Raw genomic sequence first — 23,553 nt, forward strand, 5'->3', positions numbered from 1 at the left:
AGCATGCTGTATGCAGAGCATGCTGTATGTAGAGCATGTTGTATGCAGAGCATGCTGTATGCAGAGCATGTTGTATGCAGAGCATGCTGAATGCAGAGCATGCTGTATGCAGAGCATGTTGTATGCAGAGCATGCTGTATGTAGAGCATGTTGTATGCAGAGCATGCTGAATGCAGAGCATGCTGTATGCAGAGCATGTTGTATGCAGAGCATGCTGTATGCAGAGCATGCTGTATGTAGAGCATGCTGTAAGGTAAGCAGAGCGTGTTGCATGGCGTTTAACATTTCTCAGAAATTCCATGTCCAGTGCTAGAGTGCTTCATGCATGCTTACATGGGGTTTTAATATCAACATAATATTTACCTTACATTCATAACTCCTGATTCATTTTTGTTTTGAAGATATTTTTGCCATATTTTGCGATATTGTTAAAAATATATTGCAAGGAATACATATATATTTTTATATAAGTAAGACAAATAACCTCCATTATCATAATGTTAGTGTAGGCATACATGTATATGATTACAAATGCAAGTTATGAAAGTAATGAGGTGTTATTATTGTCATTTGTTATTTCTCAAGTTGAGGAGAAAGTGGCAGATGCATGCGTTGAGGTGGCTGACTCATAGCATGAGGTTGCTGCCTCAAGAGTTGCGCTTGCTGTAAGGGTTGCGGATGCGCAGTAGCAGGTTCCTGAGGAACGAGTTAAGGTTCCTGAGGTGTGAGCTGCGAGAGTTGAGATAGCGGCTGCGCAGAACGCAGTTCTTGTCTCGCGAGTTGAGGTTCCTGAGGAGCTAGCCTAAGCTGCAGCGAGTGCTGAGGTGGCTGCCTCATTGATGGAAGAGGTTGTCGTACCTCAAGAGATTGTTGCCTCGCTGGTGGAACCGCAAGCGGAAGCGGAGGAAGTAAGGCATAAGACTCCTGCTCCCATTGCTGAGGTTGCCTTAAGGAAGGTTAAGGTTGCTGCACAACGCTGGTAACTGGCAACTCAGAACGCGGTAAGGTAGCCTGAGGAACCTCAACTTCGTACGCCTGGCAGACTGGACTGCGCAGAGGCGGAGCGTTCGCAGGAGGAGATGTAACCTTCTCAGCCTGAAACTCACGCATTAAGACCCCAAGCTGCGACTGCATGGACTGCAGCAAAGTCGTCTTGGGATCAACAGACGATAAGGTCTGTTGTGGCATCGCCTTACCTCTCTTAGGAGGTGTGCAGTCACCTGAGACTGAGGAGAGTCAGAGCTAACCCAATGACTGCATCCGGGTTGTTGAACTCTAACTTCGTACGTCTGGCATAGGTCTGGACTTTACGTTTAAGAGGTCTTGAGACCTGAGACCAGCGTTTTCTCCCCGAAATTTCTTCTGCAGACGAGCAAAATAAGGGCTCAATCGTCTGCGGGTGGGAGTGACGGTCTCTTAAGACACGCCCGCAACCACCGAGGATACTTCTGTGCGCCGATCAAGGCCTGCCGAACCCTTTTGCCCTTCGACATTGCTTCTCCCCTGGGCTTGGGAGCTTGCAAGAGGTCCCGGACTGGGAGGACGACTGGCACGCACAGAAGTACCCTCAAGCACAACACTGACACACTTTGCGCTAATCACTTATCACTTTTGATTTTCTGTTTGCACTTATTTCACTGAACTCGAAACTTTAAGTGGTTTGTACCTGAAACACGCAATTCTATCCTTTCTCAAAAGTTAGTAATTGCGAAAACAGAATTACAATGTAACAGAAAAATCTAATGAAAGATAAATAATTCAGTGGCTGGAAAGAGACTAAACACTAGATCAAATAAACTACGTTTAAAATCTCTCACCGCATAAAGCTTGAGAACAAGAAAAACTCTAGAAACGTTTACCTTCTTCCCCTAAAGAGACTAGGGAGAAGAGCAAAAACGATAACAACGTTACTCGCTTGAACGAAACGTTTATCCTCCTCTTTCTCCCTCCGTCTCTATCTCTCTCTCTCTCTCTCTCTCTCTCTCTCTTGACTTAGAACCTGAGAGAAGAGCCCAATCATATATATCGTTAAAACATATTATTGTTAAAGGAAAATATTTCCCAAAATGAAAAGTTCCTTTGTAGAATTAAAACCATTAAGTTAAGAAAGAATGAACAAAACGCTAGACACGGTTACTCTTACTGCAACGTGACACCGTGAAAATTCTCTCTCTATCGTAACGATAGAGCGCAAGTTGAACGTTCTGAAACGTCAACAACTGCAGAGACAAAACAAAACGTTAGTTCAACTTTGAAAACAGTACGAGACTATCAAAGAAATTCTTTCAAAAACATTAAAATAGCATAATATGTTAACAGGTAAAACCGAAATGACGGGCTCAATGTTAATTAACTTCGGTACAAGAAAAGACCGCCTACCATTAGGAAAGGTCGAATATATAAAAATTAATTTTAATAATTTTATAATAAAAGGAAGTTAATCGAAGAGGCCTATAAAAGGCGGAGAGATATAAAATAAATCTATAACTTTTGTTAAGCAAAATTAAGAAAGAGAGTCTATACTCTCTTAGACACCAACACTTCCGTAAGGGAAGGGTCGGCCATTTAAAGGTGAAAGAGAGTTCATACTCTCTTCGTCACCATAATTAAATTAAATCCAAAAGCTAACTAAGCTAATATAGAAGTTTCTAGTATAGCGAATAGCTGCAAATTTTAGAGAAATACTTCACCAAACCGTGAACAATACTCCAAAATCATAAGCGTATCCAAGAACGTCTTGCCGGAAGCACGACAGAGGAAAAAGTGAGGTGGCGTCAACAACAAGTACTGTAGTACCTGGCCACAGGTGGCGCTTGTGAGTACACCCCCTTCTAGTATAGTGATAGCTGGCGTATCCCTCCCGTAGAATTCTGTCGGGCAACGGAGTTGACAGCTACATGATTATCGGGTAAGTTTAATATTGAAAAATCAAGAAATATTATAATTACCTTAAGGAAGTTACTCTATTTTTACTTTTAATCTTGTACAGCTCATATTTCCTGACAATGAATTCATACTTGTCTCCTGATTCAACTAAATCCTTTCGTATTTTTTCCATTCCACTCTGAAAGAAAAGGAAGCAAATTTTTATCTTGTCAAGCTTAACATACATTACAAAATAACATGATACAACAACAAAGCATTGTGAATACTGTAATAAACACTTAAAGATAGCATTCATTGCTCCTACATAAAAACAAGTCTAAGTGGTAAAGTTCTTTTCATCCTTTTTTTAAATGGTAGTCTTTAATATTTGTATCGCTCCATAAGACTAATATTGAAGAGGTGGATATTTTAAACTCATCAATCTAGTTAAGTTGCATGATAATTACCGGTATGTGAGACACCAGTTTCACTAACTTCTAATACGGTACATAATTTCTCTTTTACCCATATCTCTCTCTCCCTTCATCCACTTCCCTATGATGCCTAGTATACCCAACAGGAGGCATCACTGAGCAAACTTACCACAAGCCTATATACTTTCAAGAACTCCTTATTACTGGAGTTAGGTAGCCCTTCATATACAGAATAAAAAACCTCTTTACATCACTGAAACTTGGGATGATGGTGGGAATTAATTCAAATTACTATGTAATTTTTCAATAATTAATTTTACTATTAAAATGTTTTACTTATATAAATCTTACCTAGTAGTCATCATGCTAACTATCTCACTTTATTGTGGGTAAGTGATGGAGAGGTAAAAGCCAACTAATTTTAAAGTGAAATCACACTCAAAACTATACCTCTTATCTTATAAAACTTATTAATGTTTCATGATAGTATTGATTATTGTATGCTTAATAATTTTCTATTCTTTATCTTTCTCAATGCTAAAGTTCTTCCTTTAGTATTGTATAATCAAATCTCCATTCCAAGCACTCCTGCAGTTTTCACAAACAGAGTAAGAGAAAGCTGTATATCTTTACTGTACCTTCCATACTTGTATACTAACCTTACAAAAATACCTTGCGTATCTCATGTAATACAATTGTCCTACATCCAAAACAAGCTCTAAACTAATTACAGTATATTATATACATTATATTAGTTTAATTAAGTTAGTACTGTACTTTATTAAACTGTAAATATCCTTTTATCACCTGGTAAACCAACTGAACATTAAAAATTTTAAAAATAATTTGTATTTTGCCTTACTACATAAGTCCTATCTCCTATAGTAAGGGACGATGGTTTGATTTTTATTAGAACAAAGCTAATCAGGTATGCTTACAGCATGAAGTTGAACCAAAATTTCTATTGTTGGGACGAGATGAAACCACAGCTTTGTGCCTTTTTTTCGGCAAAAATTATTTCAAATACTACTAGAACATAAAACCTGATGGGTTTAATATTAACCTCATCACTTTCAGGTATTGGGTTTTAGAAATAATTTATGTTGTTTTAACAGCATTAAAGGGGATACTCTTTAATAAGGACCAGATCTATTTACCATTTCTATGACCTGATATCCTTGTCTCAAGATTCTTTGACACGCAACAAAAATGGGGTTGTTGAAGTCTCCCTTTCATTATTTACTTAAGAATTTAGTGTGTTTTACTTTGATTAACTTACTTTTTTAAATTACTTTATTTCTAAGAGTTTTTCTAAGCACATAGAGAAATTCTAAGCTTAATATGTCTTATCAATATTCAACGAGTATTTAACCTCTGTTTTACTTCTCATAACATTTCAAAGAAAGTTATTAAGATGCTATGAAGATAAGGTAAAAGTTAACAAATTAAATTTTGCAATATAAAAATAACAAACCTGCAATTGCTTAATTTCTTCCAACATTGAAATTTTATGCTTAGAGCTCTGGATCTGACCATCAAGCAACGAGTGGAGCCTACGAGGCGATGATGCACTGCTCCTCACACTGCTGCGCTGGGTGTCGCATCTACACGAGATAAGCAGATATAGTTATTCTAATGGTGAAGTAATATCAAGCTTTAAGAAACTTAAAATTTATGTTTACAAGAAAAGTATAACTTTGAAGATCTATTGAAAATAAATAACACTGGATAATGTCATACAAAAACAAATGTCTCCTTTTACAAATCTGATTGGTAATTTGGTTATATCATCTAAGTTGTTACACACTTAGTCTTGTATAAAATGTCTCTTTTTACAAATTTGATTGGTGGTTTGGTTATATCACCTAAGCTGTTACACACTTTATATAACCAAATAAAAATGAAAAATCATGACTGAAAATACAGAAAATCGATTCATATCATACACTTCAAAACTCTTTGTGCCAGCTGGTCCTGCAGTGCCTCCTAAGTCAAGAGATGGTAAAGGATCTTTGCCCTCAACCTGATCTCTACTAATGCTGTTAGACCTGCTGCTTCCATGCCTCTGCTTTCGCCCACTATTCCGAGGAGATTTTCCCCTTTCTGCTTTCAATGGCTCTCTGTAAAACAATTGTGTAACCTAGGAAATTTCCTTATCATTGTGAATATTGTATATTTATAATAAAAATATTCAAGTAAATAAATTCAATTAATTACACATTACACAATTTAGTTAATCAGTTTGATTTGTAAACTTACTACATAAAGTTTTCTTTTAAAAGGCTAATAATCTTTGATACTTTAAATCATTTATAAAAACAATACACAAAAGAAAAGATTTCATGGGTGTCTGTTTCTATTCAGGGTAAGAAATTCCAACTAGGAAGGCAAGTTTCCATTGAATAAATTACAAGAATGTTGACTAGAGAAACTGAAGAAATGTTTTCATATTGACTTCAGCAATTACATAGATAGGAGTTATTGTTCCTATAAAAACTAATGCATTTTTGTAAGATTCACTGTGAAAACTAACGAGTTATTGTTCCTATAAAAACTAATGCATTTTTGTAAGATTCACTGTGAAAACTAACTAAAGTATAGCATTGTACTTTATAATTATAAAATAATCTTTATTAAGATAACTTTTCATTTATACTGAAAACAAAACTACTATATCTAAAGTGTATCAACTGTAAGCCTAAAGTAACTCATTAATTGAGAATAACCTATTGTGTTAAATATGTTATTTTCATTAGTAAAATAAATTTTTGAATATACTTACCCGATAATCATGTAGCTGTCAACTCTGTTGCCGACAGAAATCTACGGTCGGGATACGCCAGCGATCGCTATACAGGTGGGGGTGAACACCACAGCGCCATCTGTGGTCAGGTACTCTAGTACTTCTTGTCAACACCACCTCAATTTTTTCCTCGGTCCACTGGTTCTCTATGGGGAGGAAGGGTGGGTCAATTAAATCATGATTATCGGGTAAGTATATTCAAAAATTTATTTTACTAATGAAAATAACATTTTTCAATATTAATCTTACCCGATAATCATGTAGCTGATTCACACCCAGGGTGGTGGGTGGAGACCAGCATACATGTTAACAAAGAAGCTAAGTATCCCGTATTTTATTTTATTAGTTATTAAAAAATAACATAAAATAAATAAGTACCTGGTAAGGAAGACGACTTGAACCATTACTCTGCCTTTATTAAGTACGTCTTTCTTACTGAGCGTAGCGGTCCTCTTAGGATGCTGAACGACTCTTAGGTGCTGAAGTATAAAGGGCTGCAACCCATACTAAAGGACCTCATCACAACCTTTAACCTCGGCGCTTCTCAAGAAAGAATTGACCACCCGCCAAATCAACAAGGATGTGGAAGGCTTCTTAGCCGACCGTACAACCCATAAAAAGTATTCAAGAGAAAGGTTAAAAAGGTTATGGGATTATGGGAATGTAGTGGCTGAGCCCCCGCCTACTACTGCATTCGTTGCTACGAATGGTCCCAGGGTGTAGCAGTTCTCGTAAAGAGACTGGACATCTTTGAGATAGAATGATGCGAACACTGACTTGCTTCTCCAATAGGTTGCATCCATAACACTCTGCAGAGAACGGTTCTGTTTGAGGGCCACTGAAGTAGCCACAGCTCTCACTTCATGTGTCCTTACCTTCAGCAAAGCAAGGTCTTCTTCCTTCAGATGAGAATGTGCTTCCCTAATCAGGAGCCTGAATAGGTAAGAAACTGAGTTCTTAGACCTTGGAAGAGAAGGCTTCTTGATAGCACACCATAAGGCTTCTGATTGTCCTCGTAAAGGTTATGACCTTTTTAGATAGTACCTAAGAGCTCTAACTGGGCAAAGTACTCTCTCCAGTTCGTCCCCCACCAAGTTGGACAGGCTTGGGATCTCGAACGACTTAGGCCAAGGACGTGAAGGAAGCTCGTTTTAGCAAAAAACCGAGCTGCAAGGAACATGTAGCCGTTTCAGATGTGAAAACTATGTTCCTGCTGAAGGCGTGGATCTCACTTACTCTTTTAGCTGTTGTCAAGCACACGAGGAAAAGAGTTTTTAATGTGAGGTCCTTAAAAGAGGCTGATTGGAGAGGTTCAAATCTTGATGACATAAGGAACCTTAGGACCACGTCTAGATTCCAGCCTGGAGTGGACAACCGACGTTCCTTTGAGGTCTTAAAAGACCTAAGGAGGTCCTGTAGATCTTTGTTGGTGGAAAGATCCAAGCCTCTGTGGCGGAAAACCGCTGCCAACATACTTCTGTAACCCTTAATTGTAGGAGCTGAAAGGGATCTTACGTTCCTTAGATGTAACAGGAAGTCAGCAATCTGGGTTACAGTGGTACTGGATGAGGAAACTGCATTGGCCTTGTACCAGCTTCGGAAGACTTCCCCTTTAGACTGATAGACTCTGAGAGTGGATGTCCTCCTTGCTCTGGCAATCGCTCTGGCTGCCTCCTTCGAAAAGCCCCTAGCTCTTGAGAGTCTTTCGAAAGTCTGAAGGCAGTCAGACGAAGAGCGTGGAGGTTTGGATGTACCTTCTTTACGTGAGGTAGACGTAGAAGGTCCACTCCTAGAGGAAGAGTCCTGGGAATGTCGACCAGCCATTGCAGTACCTCTATGAACCATTCTCTCGCGGGCCAGAGCGGAGCCAACCAACGTCAGCCGTGTCCCTTTGCGAGAGGCGAACTTCTGAAGTACCCTGTTGACAATCTTGAACGGCGGGAATGCATACAGGTCGAGATGGGACCAATCCAGCAGAAAAGCATCCACGTGAACTGCTGCTGGGTCTGGAATCGGAGAACAATACAACGGGAGCCTCTAGGTTATCGAGGTAGCGAACAGATCTATGGTTGGCTGACCCCACAGGGCCCAAAGTCTGCTGCAAACATTCTTGTGAAGGGTCCACTCTGTGGGGATGACCTGACCCTTCCGGCTAAGGCGATCTGCCATGACATTCATATCGCCCTGAATGAACCTCGTTACCAGCGTGAGCTTTCGATCTTTTAACCAGATGAGGAGGTCCCTTGCGATCTAGAACAACTTCCACGAATGAGTCCCTCCCTGCTTGGAGATGTAAGCCAAGGCTGTGGTGTTGTCAGAGTCCACCTCCACCACCTTGTTAAGCTGGAGGGACTTGAAGTTTATCAAGGCCAGAAGAACCGCCAACAGCTCCTTGCAATAGATGTGAAGTGTCCTTAGCTCCTGATTCCATGTTCCCGAGCATTCCTGTCCGTCCAAAGTCGCACCCCAGCCCGTGTCTGATGCGTCAGAGAAGAGACGGCGGTCGGGTTTCTGAACAGCCAAAGGTAGACTTCCTTGAGAAGAAAGCTGTTCTTTCACCACGTGAGAGTAGACCTCCTCTCTTCGGAAACAGGAACTGAGATCGTCTCTAGCGTCATGTCCTTTATCCAGTGAGCCGCTAGATGATACTGAAGGGGGGGAGGTGGGGTCTCCCTAACTCGATGAACAGGGCCAGCGATGAAAGTGTCCCTGTTAGACTCATCCACTACCTGACTGAGCATCGGTTCCTTCTCAGCATGCTCTGGATGCAATCTAGGGCTTAGTATATCTTTGGGGCCGACGGAAAAGCCCGAAAAGCTCGACTCTGAAGATCCATACCCAGGTAGACAATGGTCTGGGATGGGACGAGCTGGGACTCCTCAAAATTGACCAGGAGGCCCAGTTCCTTGGTCAGATCCATAGTCCATCTGAGAATCTCCAGACAGCGACGACTTGTGGGAGCTCTTAAAAGCCAGTCGTCTGACGGAGCCGGACACAAGATCATGGTACTGCTGCACAGTCTGTGAACTGTCAACCATGGGGAAGCGAGGAAGTACAGTGACAACCCGAAGCTGTCTAGACTGTCTGAGTCGTACAGACAACTCCTTATCGGGTTGCTGAGGTTGCCGCACTGCGTCACAACAAGACACTTCTGCTGGTTGTTGAACGTCTTCCCAGTGACACACTGACTCCGTAAACAAAAAATCCTCTAACAAGGACTAAGCTTGGACTGCATGTCTTGCAACACAGCTCAAGGTCTATGGGAGCAGGTGTGGTAACAGACGGGGTTAGCGACTGAAGTGGAACCATTACCCTCCCTGGAAGCATGCTATGCTTAAATAAAAGTCCATAGGAGGCTAAGCAGCTAAAGGCTCCTCTCCAAATGACAGAGTCCTCAAGGGAAAATCAGAAGGAGGGAGAATAGCACTTTCTCATCTACAGGAACCATATCCGAGAAAAGCTAAGTTCTCTCAGTGAGGGTTTCACTGGTGCAAAAGCAGCAGACTAGAAGGCAACGTTATGAAACTGCTTGACAGTCTAGTGAGTTGGCAACAACCAAAGATGTGTGACTGAGAAGCATGCGGTAAGGTATGCAGAGCATGCTGTATGCAGAGCATGCTGTAAGGTAAGCAGAGCATGTTGCATGGCGTGCGGCTTATGCTGCATGGGATGAGGCTCATGCTGCATGGGATGAGGCTCATGCTGCATGGTATGAGACTCATGCTGCATGGGATGAGGCTCAAGCTGCAAGGGATGAGGCTTATGCCGCATGCGTTGAGGAGGATGCCGCATAGTATGAGGCTCCTGCCTCATGGGTTGAGGCGGTTGCCGCATAGCATGAGGCTCCTGCCTCATGGTTTGAGGAGGATGCCGCATAGCATGAGGCTCCTCATAAGCATGAGGCTGCCTCATGGGTAGAGGAGGATGTCGCATAGCATGAGGCTCCTGCCTCATGGGTTGAGGAGGATGCCGCATAGCATGAGGCTCCTGCCTCATGGTTTGAGGAGGATGCCGCATAGCATGAGGCTCCTGTGAGGTTCCTGCCTCAAGAGTTGCGTCTGCCTCAAGGGTTGAGGAGGTAGCTGCGCAGAGAGAGGCTCATGCTGTGAAGAATGCGGTTGCTGCATGCGTTGAGGCGGCTGCCTCATAGCATGAGGTTCCTCAAGAGTTGAGGCTCTTGCCTCAAGAGTTGAGGTTCTTGCCTCAAGAGTGGAGGTGGCTGCCGCAAGAGTTGAGGTTGCTGCCTCAAGGATGGTGGAGGTTGCCGCAACGCAAGAGGTTGCTGCATAGCGCTGGTATCTGGCAACTCCCAATGCGGCAGCTCACGCGTGGAGGTAGGTTGAGGAACCTCAACATCATACGTCTGGCAGGGTGGACCGCGCAGAGGTGGAGTTGAGGTTGCTGCCTCGAGGATGGTGGAGGTTGTCGCACCGCAAGAGGTAGCTGCCTCGAGGATGGAGGAGGTAGTAGCAACGCATGAGGCTCCTACCTCAAGGGTAGAGGAGGTTGCTGCAAAGCATAAGGCTCCTGCCTCAAGTGTTGAGGAGGTTGCCGCGTGGCAAGAGGCTCCTGCCTCAAGGAAAGTGGAGGTTGCTGCACAGAGCTGGTATCTGGCAACTCCCAATGCGGCAGCTCACGCATGGAGGTAGCTTGAGGAACATCAACATCATACGTCTGGCAGGCTGGACTGCGTAGAGGTGGAGGAGCGCTCGCAGGAGGAGGTGTGTTAACCTTCTCTGCCTGAAACTCCTGCATCAACACCGCAAGCTGAGACTGCATTGTCAGCAGCATAGACCACTAGAGTTTAAGAAAGACAACAACAAACGGAGCTACTGTCCGTTGAAACTGAGGGTCTAAAACAGCTGGTGCGGCAACAGACGGAGTTACTGTCTGTTGCGATACCACCTTGCCTCTCTGGGAGGTGTGCAGTTGTCGTACTGCAGCAAGTCCGAACTGACCCAGTGCTAATGGCACCACCTAGGAGTTGGACTTGCGCGGAAGGGACCGACTTGCACTTAAAAGCTGCAAGATTTGGTCCATGGTTTCTGCGAGAAACCTCTTCCGCAGACGAGGAATAAATGGGCTCTCTCGTCTTTGTGTGGGTGGGGTGATCACGTCGGCTACGTGAGTTGGTTACACCCGAAACCACGGAGGGAAACGTCTGTTTGTCGATCAAGGCCTGCTGAACCCATAAGTCCTTCGACATTACTTCTCCCCTGGGCTTGGGAGCTTGTAAGAGGTCCCAGACTAGGCGAACAACTGGCACGAACAGACGAACCCTCGAACGCAACACTGTAACACTTTGCGCTTATCACTTTATCACTTTTGATTTTCTGTTTGCACTTATTTCACTGAACTCGAAACTTTAAGTGGTTTGTACCTGAAACACGCAATTCTATCCTTCATTAAAAGTTAGTAATTGCGAAAACAGTATTACAATGTAACAGAAAAACATAATGAAAGATAAATAATTCAGTGGCTGGAAAAGAGACTAAACACTAGATCAAATAAACTACGTTTAAAATCTCTCACCGCATAAAGTCTGAGAACAAGAATAAAACTCTAGAAACGTTTACCTTCTTCCCCTAAAGAGACTAGGGAGAAGAGCAAAAACGATAACAACGTTACCCGCTTGAACGAAACGTTTATCCTCCTCTCTCTCCCTCCTTCTCTATCTCTCTCTCTCTCTCTCTCTTGACTTAGCACCTGAGAGAAGAGCCCAATTATATATATCGTTAAAACATATTATTGTTAAAGGAAAAAAACTGAAAGGTTTCCCAAATAAAAAGTTCCTTTATTAGAATTAAAACCATTTAAGCTAAGAAAGAATGAACAAAACGCTAGAATCGGTTTACTCTTACTGCAACGTGACACCGTGATAGACTCTCTCTCTATCGTAACGATAGAGCGCAAGTTGAACGTTCTGAACGTCAACAACTGCAGAGACAAAACAAAACATTAGTTCAACTTTGAAAACAGTACAAGACTATCAAAGAAATTCTTTCAAAAACATTAAAATAGCATAATATGTTAACAGGTAAAAACGAAATGACGGGCTCAATGTTAATTAACTTCGGTTCCAAGAAAAGACCGCCTACTATTAGGAAAGGTCGAATATAAACAAATATAAAAATTAATTTTAATAAGTATATAATAAAAGGAAGTTAATCAAAGAGGCCTATAAAAGGCGGAGAGATATAAAATAAATCTATAACTTTGTTAAGCAAAATTAAGAGAGTCTATACTCTCTTCGACACCAACACTTCCGTCTAAGGGAAGGGTCGGCCATTTAAAAGTGAAAGAGAGTTCATACTCTCTTCGTACCAAAATTAAATAAAAAATTAAATCAAATTAATTCCAAAAACTTGCTAAGCTAATGATATAGCTTCCTGAATAGCGAAGGCTAAACTCTAGAGCAAATACATCACCAAATCGTGAGCAATAACTCCAGAATCAACAGCGTATCCATGTAGGTCTAGCCGGAGGCACGACAGAGGAAAAATTGAGGTGGTGTTGACAAGAAGTACTAGAGTACCTGACCACAGATGGCGCTGTGGTGTTCACCCCCACCTGTATAGCGATCGCTGACGTATCCCGACCGTAGATTTCTGTCGGCAACAGAGTTGACAGCTACATGATTATCGGGTAAGATTAATATTGAAAAACTAGAGTTACTGACACCAAAGTCTATGGCAAAAGATAAGGACAAAACTCAAAATTAGAAATATGAAACCATTGTCGATATCCAAGTGACACATTTTCCCCAATATAAGGAACCATCATCACACCTACAATAGCTTGTTACTTCTTTGGTCTCTTTACAGAACCTAAATTACTGGGCCCAAAGCCAGACTGAATATCAAAACTTACAACTAAATTTATAAGGTTTTGGAAATATGTTTAAAATATCTTTTTTCATTTGTTCAATTCAATCATTAAATTTATAAGTTGTAGTCTACAGATGACAACTATCTATTGAGAAAAAGCCTTTTGGGATACCCATATGAGTTATGAATTATGATTCTGGGGCCTCCTTAAGCTACAGTAACCACTAATAACAGAAAAAAATAAGCATTCCATAAGAGAGGTAGACATTTTTCATATAGTATTAATAGTAACAAAGTGAAACCATATAATGGAAGCTTATGTGAAGAAAAGTAATTTTGTAAAAACCCTAATCAACAGAGATACCAAAGCCTGATAGAGTTTGAACATTAACCCTTTTACCCCCAGGCTATTTGGAAATTTCCAACCTTTAACCCCCAAGGGGTTATTTTTTTCCCAGCACATTTTGCAGTATATTTTTTTTAAATTGCTCTAACAGACTTAATTTTTGTCATAGAGAGGTCAGGTTGGTCTCATTCTCTTGGAAAATGCCTGAATTTTCTCAAAAAATTATCAAAAATATGAAAAAAAAATTTTATAGCATTTTTTTGCAAGGACGTACCGGTACGTCCATGGGGGTAAAGGGATGGCTTTTGTGAAACGTAACAGTACGTCCTTTGGGGGTAAAAGGGTTAATGCAGAGCGGAAGACAATTTGGTCACAAAAGTAGTAGATACAGTACAAGATTAGTGGGACAAAAACCAGTAGGGAGGCCAAGAAAATTAAAGATAAAGTGTGTAGATGGAGACCATGACTAGACGAGATTTTCAAGAAAAGTGAAGAAGACAGCTTAAAAGATCTATATGTTATACACACTCGTTAATGACATGATTTTCCATTTTTTTTCTACAATTGTATATAAATCTATTGCTACACCTTTCTTCTACTTAGGTCTTTTTCTTGATATACTGTATTACAATTTTCACCATCATCATCATCATATAAATTTTATTCTTGGCTTTCTCCTCTACAAGGTTAAAAATGAAATGACTTTTTCCATTCCCTTGTCTTGTACTGTCTACCTGAACTCCTAGAAGGTTCAAGTCTTTCTATAAAGATAAGCTTTTTATCAATAATTTCCACATCCTTCCTGCAGGTATTTGTCCTGAAACTTTTTATTTGTCCCAAAATTTATTTATTATAATTATTATTATTATTATTATTATTATTATTATTATCCAAGTTACAACCCTAGTTGGAAAAGCAAGATGCTATAAGCCCAAGGGCTCCAATGGGGAAAAATAGCCCTATGAGGAAAGAAATACAGAAATAAATAGACGATATGAGAAAAAATTAACAATAAAATATTTTAAAAACGGTAACAAAATCAAAACAGATATGTCATATATAAACTATAAAAAGACTTAAGGCAGCTTGTACAACATAGAAACATTTGCTGCAAGTTTGAACTTTTAAGTTTTACTGTTTAAGCTACCCGATTAGGAAGATCATTCCACAACTTGGTTACAGCTGAAATAAAACTTCTAGAATAATGTGTAGTATTGAGCCTCATGATGGAGAAGGCCTGACTATTGGAATTAACTCAAGGAAGATCTGAATGTAAAGGATGGTCAGACTTATGAAAAATCTTATGCAGTATGCATAATGAACCAATTAAATGACGGTGCCAAAGATTAATATCTAGATCAGGAATAAGAAATTTAAGACTGTAAGTTCATGTCCAAAAAATTAAGATGAGAATCAGCAGCTGGAGACCAGACAGGAGAACAATACTTGAAACAAGGTAGAATGAAAGAATTAAAACACTTCTTCAGAATAGATTGATCACCAAAAATCTTAAGCCAATTTTTTGTGCAATTGAAGAAGACACAGACCTAATGTGTTTCTTAAAAGTAAATTTGCTGTCGAGAATCACACCTAAAATTTTGAAGAGTCATATAAAGTTAAAGAAACATTATCAATGCTGAAATCCAAATGTTGAGGAGCCACTGTCCCTGACCTACTTACAACCATACTTTGAGTTTTGTTAGGATTCAACTTCATACCACAATTTTCAACATGCACTAATTTTAGCTAGATCTCTATTAAGGGATTCAACAACCCCAGATCTACATCATTAATATGACAAATTTGGAGATAATTCGTATTTTTCCCTAACTAATACAGACCTGGAGTTATTTATGTGGAGATTATCTTTCAGCAGCAGCTGGAGGTAGCCATTAGACTTTAATTGCGAGGTGGCAACCCTGCCTATCCGCTTGAGCGGGTAAGCTGGGGGGTACCCAGTCAATTCTATATATACTCTCACAGCAGTGAGAGAGGTCACTTTTTATTGCTGGCAGAACTTATGGGGGACAGGTGATGGTGGGCCAATTTATATAAATAACTCCAGTTTTGTATTAGTTAGGGAAAAATACAAATTATCTCCTAATTTGTCATTTGTTCCCAATCTAACAAACCTTTCTTTATGTGGATGACTCACTCTTAGGTGGGTGGAAGTCCTATATCTGGCATGGACATTGACCTGGATTTACCTAATAATGTATGACACCTCGCTGAAATACACAAAGTGAGTATACTCACAGCCTGTGCAATGCAGTAAAATAGAACTGTTGTTTGTATGAACACCTACGAGTTTGTTTAGGAAAACAAGACGTATCCCATTGCTCCCTCGAAGAAAGCAATGAGGACGTGTACAGTATAACAATTTCATAAAGCATACTAGGCTACACAAGGGGACTGATAATTACCTGCAGAGGTTGAAGCCAGCTTGCAGAGGGACCAATGTTGCTGTACCTCAAGGGAGGGGAAGATGAAGAAGGGAAAGCAAGACATTCTTTTCATTCATCCCAGTCTTAACCTGGGTAACCAATGCCTTCAACCAACTGTTACTTGCCCATCAAGGAGCCTGAGGTATCTTAAACCACTTGTTGAGCAGCCACCACAGGACTGATAGTGAACGTATCGAGCCTCCTGTGGGTCACGTCTTTTAATTAATGGGCTGTGAAGGTGGTCTGTCTTTTCCACACGCCAACTTGGAGAACTTGCAACATGGAAAAGTTACACTTGAATGCCAGGGAAGTACTGATTCCCCTGACACCATGGGCTCTAGGTCGATGAGCCTGAGGAGGATCGGGAGCCAAGGCTCTTTCGATTACTTGGCAAATCCACGAGTAAACCGTGTTTTTTGGTGACCCTCCTCTTTACTCTACCTGAACTAACAGAGGTGTTAGTCTGGGCCGTGTTGCTTCAGTGCGTTTAAGATAGTATCTCAAAACTCCTCACTAGGCATGGTAACAACTGATCTGGGTCATTGGTTACAGAACGAAAACTCGCAATCTGAAATGGCCCGAATCTATGCTCCAGTACCCGCGGATTTTGAGTCTTGGCAATAAACTCAGGGACGAAGCTGAGTGTCACTTCCCTTCCTCCTCTTGAATGGGCAATGTCATACAAGAGGCCATGAAGTTCACTGACTCTTTTTTGAGGCTAAAGTGAGCAGGAACGCTTTCTTCAAAGTGAGATTTCGGTCAGTTGCATGACGTAATGGTTCATGAGGTCCTTTCCAGGATCTCAGAGATTAGGCCTCCTCCTTGGAACGTGGTGTTCCAAGGAGGAGGCCTAATCTCTGACAAGGGGCAAGTGATCTCATAACTCCGTATGAGTAAAGAAAGCTCCAACGAAGAGGAAATATCTACTCCTTTCAGCTTAAAGGCAAGGCGTAAGGCTCAGCGATAGCCTTCACCGCCAAGATCAAAAAGAGTTTTTCCTCCCGAAAGTATACAAGAAAGTCCGCTATTACTGGAATAGTGGCATCGAGTGGAGAGATATTCCTTCCATGACACCAATCACAGAATACTCTCTATTTAGCCTGGTAGACCGAGACTGAGGACCTACGCAAGTTTCCGGACATTCGCTCTGCAACTTGTCGTGCGCGATCTCTTGGAGAGTGCACTTCTGCAGCATGGTCTGGACTTCGGCCCTGAGGGCCAGCTCCTTTGCAGATCCCTTCGTATAGAAGCTTAGATGCACTGGATCCCGAGTCAGTTGAGGGAGAGATTGAATGAACAGGGCGCAATACCCTAGGGCGATCACTTCGATCGTCCAGGGATCTGCCACCTCTGCCAGTGGCACTGTAGGCATCCTCCCACAGGTGGAGTGATGAGGAATGCCATTACTACTGAGAGGGACCACCTCAGCCACCTCCCTTTCCTCCCTTCTTTCCTCTGAAGGACTTGGGCCCCTTCTGTCCCTTGGAATGAGAGGGCCACTTCAACACCTTAGAAGGTCCCGAGGACCTAGAAGTTGACTGGTGAGTAGAGGAAGGTGCTTACTGAGGCCGAGAAGACTGGGAAGGTCTACCATAGGTCCACGATGTTGTGGCCCTATAGAGGAGAGAATCGTTGGATGATTTGCTCCATCGCTCAGCAGCCCTCTCTATCTCTTCCGGAACTAAGATAACTGAACCCTCGAGGGTGGAATTCCTCAACCGAGAGACTTCTACTTTTGGCACCTGCTTGTGGAACCGACCTATGACGGTATCCCTTCTCTTGAGGATGGCGTTTGCCCACAGGTTGAGATTATGGTGCGACAGAAACTCAAAAGTCCGGGTACCTGACAACAGGAAGGACTGCAAAGTCTTCCTGGCCAACTCCTTCGAAAGGTCATGGGAGCGAACCATGAAGCCTAAGGATCCCAACCATAGATCGAGCCACGAAGCAGCCTGCACAGCGTACTTTGTGACTCTCTCTATGTTCACGAGCTCAATTGCCGAGGGGGAGGCCTTCAGAGAGGAGAGGGTTTGAGTTGGAACACCCTTCGTTAGGGACTCTACCGAAGGGTTGAGGCTCATGATGAAATGTGGTTCCCTTCGATCTCGCAATACATCCTTTGTAAAAACGAATGGAAGTGGAATGGACTGAGAGGAGGAACCTGCCCTCAAGGAACTTGAAGTTCCAGCTATCTCGGCGATAGCTTTCCTTTTGACGGCTGTCACAAACCCTTGGACCAGGGAAAAGTCGCACTGGACCTGGAGGCTTCTGGCTCTCGAATATTTCATCGAGAACCATATCCTTCCCTTCCTGGATGGTGGAACTAAGAGTGGACAGCCTGTTGATGGCCCTCACGTCTCTCCTGTTCGGAGTGATAGTTTGGGCTGGTCGCCTTTGGAAGATTCTCATCCTCCAAGTCTGCAGGGTCGTCCACCTCCAAACTCTCATCCAGAGCCTGGGGTAGGTCAGGGTCGTCAACAGAATCACTGGGTGGGCCTGCCACAGGGGGACCGCCTGTGTGCCTCAGCCAATCTAGCTTCCCATGCCACGGTGTTTTCAGGTTTCAGCTTCATGTTCTTTGATTCCCTCCGCACAGAATGTTCCTCCACGGTCTTAGGAGGGGGAACCTGCGAGGTCTTCCAGCCACTAGAATGACTAGACGAAGCCTTGGCAGCATCTGGAGGAGGTACAGAAACTGGACGTTGGTCCGGAGCCACTACCTCAATTTCTTGAGGGTTAAAGGAATGGATCGTGATCTCCCTGGGCGAGCCCATGTCCCTACTCGTCCTAGGATGGATGATATCGGTGAGAAGTGATGTTACTCCTCTCATCCTTCTTTTCTGCTTCTTAGTTATGACCTCCTTTACTTCACTGGCATAAAAGGTAAGTTGGCCATATAAGAATTCAGCAAGCGATCGGGGTGGAGGTGATCTGCGTGCTCTGTCTGCCATCGATTTTCTTCTAGGGTTCTGACTCCCACCTGACAGACCCGATGAGGGTTCCAGTTCCAGGGGAATCCTAGGGGTTGCCTTGACTGAGACAGTCGGAGGTTGTGGCGGTGTAGGAACCACATTCAGTGTCTTCAGGAGGGTGGTCATGAAGGTGCTCACCCATGGAGGAAGCTCTGAACCCCTAGGTATGCCCTGGAATTCCCTTGGAATGTGTCCTTTGGGTGGAACTCTAGAAGGAGCTCCAGTCGACGGAGGTGATAACCTCTGAGGCAGAGGAACACGTTCCTTCGGACACAAAGGACGGTCTGGACTAATAGGAACGTTCACGAACCTGTTAGGGAGCTCCTTGAACCCTTCTGGGAAGGGTTTTGGTCTTCTGTCGGAGGTGGAAGTCGCAGAGGGACTAGGCGATGGTGTTGGTACCGCATTTGCTCGCAGTTCCGACACATCTGCTCGTTAATTGCTCACGGAAATCTCCGATTTGCTCGTAAAATTGCGAGTTTCACGCGTCAACAGAGGGAGAGGAGGGTCTAATGCCTCCCTGCTGCCCCAGAAAATCACCTATGTCCGACGATCTCGACAGAGGAGGCCTCTGAGTAGGGACTACTTTCGTTGAAGAACGCGTCACAGCGGGACACGTTTCCAAGCGTCGGGTAGGCAAATGCTTTGCTAGAACTTCCCAGGCAGTGAAAGGCACTGAGGGTTTAGCTGGACGCCTGTTAGAGGAATAGTCATTCTCATCTTCAGGTCCGGTCCGAGGTCGTTTGGAAGGTCTGGTTGAGGGGCTATGTGCTGATGGACTCCACGTACGCCTACTTCTACCTCTAGATGAGGAATGTCTAGACCTTGATCGCGAACACGTGGTTCATGATCGTAAACGAGATGTTCACGAATGAGAGCATCTAGTTCTCATTCGAAAACGGCGTGAACGTCATGAATGCCTAGCTCACGAACGTGAGCGTGGCCTCGTGATCGAGAACGTTGTTCTCGTTAACGGTACCCTTGCGAACGTGAACGCTGCCCTCGTGAACGTGAGCGTCGTCCTCATGAGCGCGATCGCCGTTCTCGTGATCTAGATCGCAGAGATTTAGAACGCGAGCATCTGGATCTAGTTCTAGACTTTGCTCGCGATCGTCGTATAGAACGCAATCGCGAGACATGTCCTCGTGAAAAGGAACACCTCCAAGGAAAGGAGAGTTTTGACACCTGCGGTCTCGTGAGCGCGAGGCTCTAGAGCGTGAGGGTCTTCCAGAAGAAGAGCGCTCGGATCGTGATGACCTATAATCCGTAAGATCTTCCGATCATCGCCAACGGAAATCCAGGGGAAGAGAGTCCAGAAGGACGAGGCAATAATGATTCTCGTCCTTTCGCGTAGCTGATGGTAGGAGCGCTGGTCCCCGGAAGATCCACACCTGCAACCTGCGGGTTCCTGTGAGGAGATACGGGAGGTTGAAGGTTAGGGAATGACGAGGTCTCAGGATGGAGAGAGGGTTCGTCGTCAGCAGGGGGCCGTTGAGAGAGGCAAATGCGAACGATCACCTTGTCCACGCGTGGAAGGGCCAGCAGAAGGTGACAGATGGACCGCGCACAGTTCCAAAGCGTGAGATGTCGACAGCTCTGGAGAAGGTTCATTCCTGGCACCACTGAAGAAGGCACAGCCATTCCTCCTTCGAAGGGGGTCTCGAAATCCCTAAGGACAACCACACCTGCAGCAGATCTGAAAGGGAGAATAGCTCGCCCGCGGGTGGAGGAGAAGTTGCTCCTCTAGTGGAAGCAACAACCCTCCCCCAGTACTCCGTAGTTGCCAAGTAGTTAATCGATCTGCGCTCCTACTCGATCGTCCCTCGTAAAAGCGCGAGTAAGAAGGAGCTTTTGAGAGAGATTTGGGCATGCAAGAGGAACGTGCTTTGCTCGCCCCTGAGGGAGAGCGGTTGCGCTTAGTCGTCGTCTTCTTCCTATGCCGCCCAAATTTCTCCCATTGTGAGGCAGACCACTCCCAACACTCTGCGTAAGGCGAACCGTGCTTGCATCGATGCCCTCGGCAAGTAGGACATAAAGAGTGCAGGTCAGTCTCTAACGACGACATGAAGGTCCCGCACGCAGAACCCTTGCGCCTAGGAAAGGTTCGCATGAAGAAGGCGATCACAAGAGAAAACATGCACACCTGAAAAGAGAAAGAAGAATTGAAAAAGTCCAATGACAGTCAGTAGAAGAGCGAACACGTCTGATCTCTACCAAGCCAAAAGAAAAAGTGGTGTCTCTCACTGCTGTGAGAGTATATATAGAGGCTACCTCCTGCTGCTGCTGAAAGATAATCCACATAAATAACGGAAGGTTTGTTAGTATAGGAACAAATCTATTGTACAAACAAAATGCCCTTACGATTTCTTATGTCGTCCACTATTTCTAAGAGATTCCCTTCTGCGCAAGCTCCTTCGATGAGAATCTCCTCTTGTTAAAGAGGATTCGGTAAACGGCAAACTCCTTAAGCTCGCAGGACCATATTCATCATGAACACGCTGACTAATGGACTCGCGTCTGGAATTTGTATCTGGAAATATTTACTGATGAGTATAGTTCAATGAGCTCAAACTGATCATACACACAAAATTCTTATTCTGTTTGCTGTAGTAATACTATTAAAAATTAATGAACAGGGGACTTAGATTTTTTTACAAACAAGTCAGGATTGTTAAAGGTGTACAGTACTGTATCAACACATTCATGCAATGGTTCAGATTATGATTAACAACCCTATAGCGTTATCGCCTGATTAAAACGTATGTTACCCTATATGTTTTTCTTATTTTGATTGTTTTTAATGTGGTATTCCATCAATACTAATTAGGTAGGAAAAAAATATGTTATTTTCATTAGTAAAATAAATTTTTGAATATACTTACCCGATAATCATGTAGCTGTCAACTCTGTTGCCGACAGAAATCTACGGTCGGGATACGCCAGCGATCGCTATACAGGTGGGGGTGAACACCACAGCGCCATCTGTGGTCAGGTACTCCAGTACTTCTTGTCAACACCACCTCAATTTTTTCCTCGGTCCACTGGTTCTCTATGGGGAGGAAGGGTGGGTCAATTAAATCATGATTATCGGGTAAGTATATTCAAAAATTTATTTTACTAATGAAAATAACATTTTTCAATATTAATCTTACCCGATAATCATGTAGCTGATTCACACCCAGGGTGGTGGGTGGAGACCAGCATACATGTTAACAAAGAAGCTAAGTATCCCGTATTTTATTTTATTAGTTATTCAAAAATAACATAAAATAAATAAGTACCTGGTAAGGAAGACGACTTGAACCATTACTCTGCCTTTATTAAGTACGTCTTCCTTACTGAGCGTAGCGGTCCTCTTAGGATGCTGAACGACTCTTAGGTGCTGAAGTATAAAGGGCTGCAACCCATACTAAAGGACCTCATCACAACCTTTAACCTCGGCGCTTCTCAAGAAAGAATTGACCACCCGCCAAATCAACAAGGATGTGGAAGGCTTCTTAGCCGACCGTACAACCCATAAAAAGTATTCAAGAGAAAGGTTAAAAAGGTTATGGGATTATGGGAATGTAGTGGCTGAGCCCCCGCCTACTACTGCATTCGTTGCTACGAATGGTCCCAGGGTGTAGCAGTTCTCGTAAAGAGACTGGACATCTTTGAGATAGAATGATGCGAACACTGACTTGCTTCTCCAATAGGTTGCATCCATAACACTCTGCAGAGAACGGTTCTGTTTGAGGGCCACTGAAGTAGCCACAGCTCTCACTTCATGTGTCCTTACCTTCAGCAAAGCAAGGTCTTCTTCCTTCAGATGAGAATGTGCTTCCCTAATCAGGAGCCTGAATAGGTAAGAAACTGAGTTCTTAGACCTTGGAAGAGAAGGCTTCTTGATAGCACACCATAAGGCTTCTGATTGTCCTCGTAAAGGTTATGACCTTTTTAGATAGTACCTAAGAGCTCTAACTGGGCAAAGTACTCTCTCCAGTTCGTCCCCCACCAAGTTGGACAGGCTTGGGATCTCGAACGACTTAGGCCAAGGACGTGAAGGAAGCTCGTTTTAGCAAAAAACCGAGCTGCAAGGAACATGTAGCCGTTTCAGATGTGAAAACTATGTTCCTGCTGAAGGCGTGGATCTCACTTACTCTTTTAGCTGTTGTCAAGCACACGAGGAAAAGAGTTTTTAATGTGAGGTCCTTAAAAGAGGCTGATTGGAGAGGTTCAAATCTTGATGACATAAGGAACCTTAGGACCACGTCTAGATTCCAGCCTGGAGTGGACAACCGACGTTCCTTTGAGGTCTCAAAAGACCTAAGGAGGTCCTGTAGATCTTTGTTGGTGGAAAGATCCAAGCCTCTGTGGCGGAAAACCGCTGCCAACATACTTCTGTAACCCTTAATCGTAGGAGCTGAAAGGGATCTTATGTTCCTTAGATGTAACAGGAAGTCAGCAATCTGGGTTACAGTGGTACTGGATGAGGAAACTGCATTGGCCTTGTACCAGCTTCGGAAGACTTCCCCTTTAGACTGATAGACTCTGAGAGTGGATGTCCTCCTTGCTCTGGCAATCGCTCTGGCTGCCTCCTTCGAAAAGCCCCTAGCTCTTGAGAGCCTTTCGAAAGTCTGAAGGCAGTCAGACGAAGAGCGTGGAGGTTTGGATGTACCTTCTTTACGTGAGGTAGACGTAGAAGGTCCACTCCTAGAGGAAGAGTCCTGGGAATGTCGACCAGCCATTGCAGTACCTCTATGAACCATTCTCTTGCGGGCCAGAGCGGAGCCAACCAACGTCAGCCGTGTCCCTTTGCGAGAGGCGAACTTCTGAAGTACCCTGTTGACAATCTTGAACGGCGGGAATGCATACAGGTCGAG

General features: G+C 43.3%; 1 protein-coding gene across 2 annotated transcripts in view; it reads right to left on the reverse strand.

The window, feature by feature from the left end:
* The window catches only part of LOC137628774 (uncharacterized), an 89,196-nt gene that overhangs the window by 18,271 nt on the left and 47,372 nt on the right, over nt 1-23,553 (reverse strand). For both annotated transcript variants that reach the window (XM_068359979.1, XM_068359980.1), the window contains 4 exons: nt 21,053-21,221; nt 5,246-5,419; nt 4,774-4,903; nt 2,949-3,064 (listed from right to left, as the gene is read on the reverse strand). In XM_068359979.1, coding sequence (XP_068216080.1) covers nt 2,949-3,064; nt 4,774-4,903; nt 5,246-5,419; nt 21,053-21,221 — 589 coding nt within the window. The remainder of the gene's footprint in view (nt 1-2,948; nt 3,065-4,773; nt 4,904-5,245; nt 5,420-21,052; nt 21,222-23,553) is intronic.

This window comes from Palaemon carinicauda, chromosome 36 (assembly GCF_036898095.1).
Source record: "Palaemon carinicauda isolate YSFRI2023 chromosome 36, ASM3689809v2, whole genome shotgun sequence".
NCBI lineage: Eukaryota > Metazoa > Arthropoda > Malacostraca > Decapoda > Palaemonidae > Palaemon > Palaemon carinicauda.